Here is a 9,522-nt window from a genome sequence, read left to right on the forward strand (position 1 = left end):
CAAAGGTCCTGAGTTCAATTCCCAGCAACCACATGGTGGCTCACAACCATCTGTAATGAGGTCTGGTGCCCTCTTCTGGCCTGCAGTCATACACACAAACAGAATATTGTATACATAATAAGTAAATAAATAAATATTTAAAAAAAATGATTTGCCAATAGTGCCCATCTCATAAAGTTATAGTAAAGATTAGAGGAATAAATAATTCATATATAGTGGGTGTAGTCTAGAGCAATCAGTAGGCAGACTCTGATGAGGATCCAGTGATCTGATCATTGCACAACTCCTTTTGACTGTTCCTGGCTCACTGAGTCCTTATGCTGCAGCCTCTAAGCTAGAGAAACACGGGCGATTGAGTGAATGCAGTCGGTAGTAATGGTTGCCGAGGGTGTGTGTTCAGGAGAACAGCTGTAGCTGGAGACTTAATTCCCAGCTGTTTGAGAATCACTGAAGAGTTCCCCACTGTTGGAAAGAAGGGCTCACAGGAGTCTGATCAGGGTGTCAGTGGTCTTGAGAGTGCCCCGTGGGGCCCCACCTTTCTACTGAGAGCTCCTGGAGCTTGGTACCTCTCACACCCATGTTTCCCTTGATCCTGCCTCCCTGATTGTGGCCTTTGACTCAGTAGTTGTTCCTACAGCCTTTGGTGGCTCCTTTAAATTTTGTGGTTCCTCCAACCTGAGTGATTCTTTACTCTGGTGCTTCTCCCTCAGATCAGCAGAACGCAAGGCTTCTCTTTTGTTCTCAGGTAGCACTTCATGAAGCATAGCTCTTGGGAAGGGATTTTCAGTTTAACCAGAGCCTGCCTACTATCTGATTGCCCTCCACCCATAATCTGGGAATGCTATAACATTCTGTCAGGCAGAAATACACCATCCTCCAGGGCAGTGCCTGTTTTTCTTATGGAAATCCAAGACAAGATCAAAGAGAGCACGTAGAGAGAAGCTACAGCTTGTCAGCCTGGGATGACAAAGAGCAGACCCTGCAGAGAGGCAATCAGTCTTGTCTAGCCATTAAGTTGCCTACTTTCTTCAGCCCAGCCTATCCAAGCAGATAGCTGCTCAAATGCTGTATTTATAAAGTCTGCATCCCTGTTGGAAATTGCACATATTATATGTCTTAGTTAGGGTTTCTAGTGCTGCGACAAAATGTCATGACCAAAGACCAAGCTGGGGAGGAGAGGATTTATTTGGCTTACACTTCCACATTGCTGTTCATCACTGAAGGAAGCCAGGACAGGAACTCAAACAAGGCAGGACCCTGTAGGCAGGAGCTGATGTAGAGACAATGGAGAAATGCTGCTTACTGGCTTACTCAGCCTGCTTTATTATCCAACCAAGGATCACCAGTCCAGGCACGGCCCCTCCCACCATGACTGGACCCTCCCACATTGATCACTAATTGAGAAAATGCCTTACAGCTAGATCTTATGGAGGCATTTCTTCAGCTGAGGCATCTTTCTCTCTGGTGACTCTAGCTTGTGTCAAGTTGACACACAAAACCAGCAGCCAATTTACTGTATAACCCCTGGTTTGGGGCCCTTTCCTGTCTCCTCAGTCCTTTGGCTCAGGAGCCAAGAATTCAGGTTAAGCAACTGTGTTTCAAGTTGGAGATAGGAAATAAGAGGTTTGAATCTTTAAGTTTTTTTTTTTTTCATTATGTGTGTGTATATGTATCTCTGTGTGGTCATTGGATAAAAGTGTGGGAGTCCAGAAGAGCTGGGTCCTCTGGAGCTGGAGTTACAAGTGGTTGTTAGCTGCTTACTGAGTACTCGGTGCCCACCAGATGTAGGTACTGGTAGCCCTACCCCGGTCCTCTGCAAGAATGGTGGAGCCTCTCTTTAACTCCAGCCCGAGCCATTTCTTCACAGCTCTCCTCCAGAAGTCTGTGCTTCCTCTCTAGATGAGGCTGATTAGCAGAGTGGCCATCCTCTGCCTCAACTTCTTCATGCATGTTTGACAGGATATTTTCATGTGTGAGACTTGTTAGAACCACAGGAGTGAGAACCCCTGACTTCCAAACATTTGCCTAAGGGAAGACCAAGACCAGCAACGTGCCTTTTGGTGGCTGGAGCCCACTGTGATGGCAGAGGGCTGAGTCATGTGGATGTTCTAGTTTCTGATAGTGAGGAACTACTGATCCATGTAGACTAATTTATGTTCCTACCAACAGCATGTAAGGGCTCCCGCCCCATCCCAACCTTTGTAGCATTTTTGTTTCTTTTAATTTTAAATTGTATTAGTATTGTGTGTGATGCACACACACATTCCACAGTGAGCCTGTGGAAGTTACAGCACAACTTTGTGGAGTGTGTTCTCCCCTTGCTCTTTTAGGTGGGTCCCAGGAGTTGAACTTAATTTGCCAGTGTGCACAACAAGAGCCTTTACACATGGAGCCATCTCATTGGCCCTGTTTATTTTCTCAACAGTAGTCATTCTGACTCAGGTGAGATGGAATCTCAATGGAGTTGTAATTTGTTTCTCTTGCAGTTAAATATGTTAAACATTTATTCATGCGATTATTGGTTGCTAAAAGTTTTTCTTTAAGAACCGGGCGATGATGGCGCACACCTTTAATCCCAGCACTCGGGAGGCAGAGGCAGGCAGATCTGTGAGTTCGAGACCAGCCTGGTCTACAGAGCTAGTTCCAGGACAGGCTCCAAAGCCACAGAGAAACCCTGTCTCGAAAAAACAAAAAAAAAAAAAAAAAAAAAAGAACCGTCCATTCAGGTCATTTGGATGATTTGTCCCTTTGTTGTTTAATTATTTATTTACTTGTCTATTCAAGATTAATTAATTCCCTATAAGGTGTATATAGTTGGCAAAGATTTTCTCCCATTCTGGGGGCTGTCTCTTTGCTCTGATTATTGTTTCATTTGCTGTGCAGAAATGTTTTAAATTTCATGCAATCTCATTTGTAAATATTTGTAATTAATTAAAACTCCTTGCCCGTGACTGTCTCTTGAAGTATGCCTGCTAAGCTGTTCACTAGCAGTTTCTTTGTTTCAGGTCTTACTTGAAGGTCTCTGATCTGTTTTCAACTGATTTTTGTGCAGGGTGAAAGATAAAGATTGAGTTTCATTCTTCTACATATGGATAGCCAGTTTCCCCAGCCTGTTCATTGAAAATGCTGGTTTGCTGGGCGGTGGAGGCGTACACCTTTAATCCTAGCACTCGGGGGGCAGAGGCAGGCGGATCTCTGAATTTGAGGCCAGTCTGGTATACACAGCAAGTTCCAGGACAGCCTGGTCTACACAGAGTAACCCTGTCTTGAGAGAAAATACAAAGACTGAGGTGCTGTATTTGGTGGGGTTATTTCGGTATTCCGTCAGTGTGTGGAGCCGGTACAGTGCTGCTCTGACAGAGCTCTGCTCAGGCTCTCCAGTGTGGTGCTGGTACCTCCAGCACTGTCTGGCTTTTCTTCCCTCAGGATCGCTTTGACTACCCACGGCTTATTAAGGTCATATTTTTCTGTTTCTGCAGAGAATATTATTGGAATTTTGATCAGGATTACATTGAATTTATAGATTTTTTTAGACAATATAACCTTTTCTACAATTTTAATTCTGACAATAATTGATCATGGGAGTTCTTTCTGTCTTTTATTGTCTTCTTTAATTTTTCTCCCTTCAGTATTTTTATTATAGAGATCTTGTGCATTTGTTGGAACTATTTCTGTTACTGGGAGTAGAATTGTCGCATTTCTTTTTAGCATGTTCATCATTGCTTTACCACAATTTTTTAAATGTTAATTTTGTAGCTGATGCTTTACTAAAAGTGTTATCAGATCTAAGAGTTTTCTGGCAATCTTCAGGGTTCTTTTAGTTTTTGAGACAGGGTCTCACTATGTATCCCAGGCTGGCTTAGAACTCACTATGTAAACCAGGATAGCCTCCAACTGACAGAGACCCACCTGCCTCTGCTTCCCAGTTGCTGGGATTAAAGGTGTGTTACACCACACCTGGCCCAGGATTTTATATATAAGATCATATCATCTACAAAGAAGATAATCTGACTTACTCCTTTCCTGTTTGTATCTTGTTTGTTTCTTTTTGAGACTCCAGGTACTATACTGAATGAGTCCAGAGAGTGTAGACATCTTTATCTCAATGCTGATTTTAGAGGAAATGCTTTCTGGTTTTCCCTGTTCCGTAAGATGTTGTGTGTAGATTTATTACATATACAGCCTTTATTCCTGCTTCTTCAGAGCTTTTTCTACACAAAGATGCTAAATTTCTGTCAAAGGCTTTTTTTTTTCATCCATTGAGACAATCATGTGATTTTAGTCCTTGATTCTGTTTATTCTTATGCATATGTCTTTTGAGTTTGGTCCATAAAAATATACAAGAAGTTTCTTTATTCTTTTTTGCAGCTGCATAAAAGCCATGATGTAATTAGCCCCGTTTCCTTTTGTAGACACTTGTTTTTCTATAGTCTTTTCCATTTACAAACATGCTGCCATGAACAACCTTGCTACCTCTGCTGGTTTGCACTGCACTAGTGCCCCACAAGGCTTGTGAAACATGGTATATATGTCCTTTTCACCAGGCCAAAGGATGCCATTCGAGCACTAAAGAAGCGGCTCAACGGGAACCGGAACTACAGAGAAGTGATGTTGGCCCTGACGGTGAGTATTGTCTCCTGGGAGGGAAGCTTAGGACACATACACACAGGCTTCACTCTTCCTAGGACCCCCCCCCCCCCTGCCCACACAGACGGACTTCCAGCGTGCAGCCCGTGTTGTTTGGTTCAGCAGCATCTCCCAAGAGACCCTTGGGATCCCCTGCCCACCTCTGATGCAGAAGGCGAGTGTAAACAGGCTAATGTATACTAGGAGAAGATAAGGTGTGGATAGCATGGTTGTACCCAGCAACAGTGAATAGAAGACCAGGGCAGGCCTTGTTCCTGCTGTCAGCCTGTTTGAGATTCTGGGAGTGTTTCCCCTTTATACTGATGTTCACTCTTATCTGCCCACCACCTGCCCAGGATGGAGCTTTTAGAACGTTGATGAGATGCTTGCAGCCCCCTTCTAAAGTGGGTTCTTTACTCTCACAGTGGAGGAGACTGGGCTCTGAGAGGCCTTTGAGTTTTACCTTCACAGCTGTGGTGTGCCATCCTAGAATGGTCTTTTGTTTGGGATAAAAATGAAAATAATACAAAGGGTCTTGAAAAAGTCAGCCAAGTAACTCCTTTCAGGGCAAATAGATAAGAACTGTGCTCCTCCTTAAGATACAGAGGACTAAAAAGGGTATTTCAGGTGCTATTTCTGTCTTGAAAGCTCACAGTTTCTCAGATGCCTTAAAATCTGGGCCACAGTGACTTTTGATTAGAAACTGTAACAAGTCACCATGTCAGCTCCTGTAGGCGGGGAAAGTGGGTTATTTACCCCAAATAACATGTTTTGTTGTGAAGCAGAAGAGCTGTTGTGATCTTTGTCTGCCCCCAAATAAAGTCCAACACTTAATGGGAACACTTTCTCCGCCAGGGCTGGGGCTTGGGGGTTTACATAGCAAAGAAGAAAATGTCAGTTCAGAAATAGGTGAAAGCTTTTTTTTTAAACCTCAATATTGATGGAGCCAAGAATGTGTCATTGGGGAGCCAGCTCTGGGATTTGTCCCTCTTCATGCCAGTTTCATGGTAACCATGAGAAGCTTCTTTCTTTCTTTCTTTCTTTCTTTCTTTCTTTCTTTCTTTCTTTCTTTCTTCTCTCCCTCCCTCCCTCCCTTCCTTTTTTTTTTTTTGTTTGTTTTTCAAGACAGAGTTTCTCAGGTTTCAAGATAGCTCTGATTGTCCCAGAACTCACTTTGTAGACCAGGCTGGCCTCAAACTCACAGCTATTCGCCTGTCACTGCCCCTAAGTGCACGACCTCCGCCTGGCTGGTGGGAAGCTTTTTAGAGTGATTACATTTCCTTACCTCCTTCTGCATTGCTTGGCAGCCATCATTTGGTCTTCCTGATGGCCGGGTCTTTTCTGCAAGCCCCTTGGAAGGCTTGTGGACATGCAGAGCTGTTGTCCTTGTTCCTAAGTCCCTGCCTGGCACACTGGCATGGTTTTATGTTTGCCATGATGGCTTCACTTGTTAGTTGCTGTCAGCCCTGTTCCTTCCTTGTGGCCCTTTCGCAGCTGCACATCTGTCCCTGCCTAGCTGCTAGTATTTATCCAATGGAGTTAGAGATCCCAAGGCCCTCTCTGCTTGAGCCTTCACATGTGTGTTCCTAACATCTGCTTCTCATTGCTGGGAGGCCCCCTTTGCTTATTCCATGGGTTTTGGCTGTCTCAGATAGTTGCCACTGTGTTTCATTCCCCAAAAGCCACAAAGTCACGTTTGCCAAGAGCCTTTTTGGAAGGGTAGCCTGAAGTGGCCTTGACAGAGAGGAATTCCTGTGCCTCCTATATATAGAAGCTTTGAGCATTTTTGGAGACTGGGACAGGATACCCTGACCTTAAGGTCTGCTGTATGGGAGAACTGAAGGAGAGATGAGTGTTCTGACCATGGTCTCCCTGGAAACAGAACCAGAGCCCAGGGTTGACTTTGGCCTGCTCCTCTGTTTCTAGTTACTTTAACCCAGGCCAGCTTCCTGAGCCTCCCACTCTGCTGGTCCTCACCTGCCCCTCGGGAAAGAGGGGTGCAGCAGCCCAGCAGGCAGACTATGCTGGTCCTCACCTGTTCCTTGCAAAAGAAGGGCTCAGCAGCCCAGCAGCCATTTCCAGAGTCCAGAGAGTGAGAGGAGAATCCTAGAGAAGAAGGTCTCCTGCAACATGCCTGGGGACAGAAAGAACCCCTTTAGTTCCTCTTACTAGTCCCCTGGGTCCCTGAGAATGAGAACTTACACCTCGTGGTCACCCAGAATCAGACACAATCAGAAATTAGGAAAGGGAAATTCCCTTTAGCTGAATTCAATTTGTGGTTGTGGGGCTGGAGTGATGGCTCAGCAGTTAAGAGTACTGACTGCTCTTAGGGAGGACCTGAGTTTGGTCCCCAGCATCCTCACAGTGGCTCACAACCATCTGTAACTCCAACTTCAGAGAATCCAGTGTCTTCTTCTGGCCCCCACGAGCACTGCACACACTTGGTGCACAGACATGCATGCAGGCAAAACACCCACACACATGAGATAAAAATAAATAGCAGTGTGCAGAAGCCCCAAGGACTATGAGTTTAGAACAGTTCCTGGGTGCAGCAAGTAGAACATGGAGCCTGCAAGAAAAAGAAGGAAAGGGTAACTTGGGGGTGGCAGAGCTGCTAGGTCTCCTAGGTGAAGTTCCACAGTACTGAAGAGCTTCGACTCTGACATCTCAAAATGGCTTGATGCCTTCTTCCAGAGTTAGCTCAAGGAACAAGAGAAGGACAAATAAGTCAGAACACAGTTCTTGTGCCTGAGGGCATCACAGCTGATGTGACTGCTTGGAAGAGAGCTCAAAGGAGGAGTGACTTGGTGTCCTCAGGTGGGTCAGGAGATCAGGGCTCCTAAGAAAGTGAATCGGAGTTCCCGTCCTGGGCTCGGGGTGTAACTTGGTGGTAGAGTGCTTGCCTAGATGCACAAGACCATGGGTTCAGTCTCTTGCATTGCAAAAGAAGGAAAAGAGTTCCCATCCTGCCTCTGGGCTACTTCTTCCTTCCTAAGCCTCTTAGCTTTGAAAAATAAGGCAGCAAGGTGTACTTGAAAGGACCATCGTAGTTTTAAGAGTAGAATGAAATTACATAGAGTATGCAGGGATCTCACTGTACTTGGTATGTAGCTGGCACGAAGTCTATGTTGTTAATTGTGAACCTTTTTGTCTGCACATTTTCAAGGCAAGAGCCTATGGTAGGAACCACTTAGGGTTCATGGTCACATGGGAACAATGAGGTGGTTAGAAGTATCCCCAGTTGCTGCCACTATCCCTATAGGAGGCATTCGTTAGTGTACTCTGGAGGAGGTGCCTTGGGAAGGGTCAGGTGATCCTGTGGGCTGATTTCGGGAGGGACCAAGTAAGAAACTTGTGTTTGACGTTGGAGAGGCTCTCCCAGTACTCCCAGTACTCTCCTGGGGACATGCAAGAAGCTATGGATGCAGCAGGTTACTTACCCTGCGTAGGATGCCAAAGTGATTGGCTGGCGTATGTCCTCCTTAATCTTCCCTGCAAGGAAGAGCTCATTGCTTCCACTTTCCTGCTGAGGACTCAGAGACTGAGTAAAACTTGTCCTGGGAGGAAGTAGCAAAGCTAAGTCTAACTCCCACTGCCACCTGATCAGAACCTGTCAGCCTTTCAAAGCAACTGACCTCCCCAGATATGAGAGGAGTGAACAGGGTTCTCCCTGAAGAAGGATGGCAGCCGAGGCCCACATTGTCAAGGGTTGCAGTCCATTGTCATTGCTGATTTATTTGCAGAACAGGAGTTTGTTAGGGATGTGTGTTTGTTTCCTCACGTGTACCAGGCAATTCGAGCTCTCCCAGCAACTTCCTCTTATGACAGAACCTATGTCTCGTTGGCTAAGATTTCACACCCAGGCCTAGAGAAAATAATTAAAATGTTAATTTTCATTTTGATACCATTATAAGACCAATATCCTTCTCATGCAAAACCCATGTTTCAGTTACCGACTAATTGCCTGAGTACTGTGCAGGGTCTGGAGCTTTTAGTCATCACAGCACTGTCGTTCTCAAGGAACGGGGATCCGGCTGAATTAGTGCGGAGGTATGTGAGGGTTGGCTTAGAGGGATGTAACAGGAAGCTGATCTGGAAGCATGACTGACGGGGGGAACTCAGCTACCCTTCCGCTTTCCCAGTGTGGTGACCTCCCCCCAACCCCCACAACTTCAGGTGCTGGAGACTTGTGTGAAGAACTGTGGCCACCGCTTTCACCTCCTCGTAGCCAACCGAGACTTCATCGACAGCGTTCTGGTCAAAATTATCTCTCCCAAGAATAACCCTCCCACTATCGTCCAGGACAAAGTGCTTGCTCTAATTCAGGTGAGCTGGCTTCCCTCACCCGTTTTGTTGTGTGTAAGATGGGAACTGTGATCATGTTCATGTGTTCCCACTCTTTTGGAGGGAAAGACACAGATTGGAGGTTTAAATATTTGTTACAAAATACTTGCTTTCCTTATCATCATTTTACTGGAAATCCTGAGCAATGGCTCTCTTGATACTTGACAGATTCTCCAGGAAGTTTCTAAGTACTCAGCCTTCTGTTGCCCAGACAAGTGGGCACAGAGAGGGCTTCAACAAGCCTCTGGGGTCATGGGGTATAGTGGAGATAAGTAGAGTAGGTAGGGTCATGTTAGAGTCATGTACATGCTAGTCAGGTCACAGAGCAAGAACCAGCTCGAGTAGAAATGACGTTAAGGGATGTTTCAATGAAGAGGTGACATTTCTGCTGGACCCTGAAAAGCGGGGAGGAGTTTGCTGGAAAGGCCAGAGCGTAGAAAGCATCTCAGGAAGGAGATATCTGCGCCAAGTCCTGGAAGCATTAGACAACAGTTATCTGTAGCACGAATTCTAATTGCTCTTTTTTTTTTTTTTTTTTTTTTTTTTTTTTTT

The 9,522-nt window shown here is 45.4% G+C and overlaps 1 protein-coding gene across 8 annotated transcripts in view; it reads left to right on the top strand.

Moving 5' to 3' along the window:
- Tom1l2 (target of myb1 like 2 membrane trafficking protein) overlaps positions 1-9,522 on the top strand; it is a 120,003-nt gene that overhangs the window by 69,202 nt on the left and 41,279 nt on the right. For all 8 annotated transcript variants that reach the window (XM_026780328.1, XM_026780329.1, XM_026780331.1 and 5 more), the window contains 2 exons: positions 4,545-4,623; positions 8,803-8,952. In XM_026780328.1, the coding sequence (XP_026636129.1) occupies positions 4,545-4,623; positions 8,803-8,952 (229 nt within the window). The remainder of the gene's footprint in view (positions 1-4,544; positions 4,624-8,802; positions 8,953-9,522) is intronic.

The sequence above is a fragment of the Microtus ochrogaster genome, chromosome 7 (genome assembly GCF_000317375.1).
Source record: "Microtus ochrogaster isolate Prairie Vole_2 chromosome 7, MicOch1.0, whole genome shotgun sequence".
NCBI lineage: Eukaryota > Metazoa > Chordata > Mammalia > Rodentia > Cricetidae > Microtus > Microtus ochrogaster.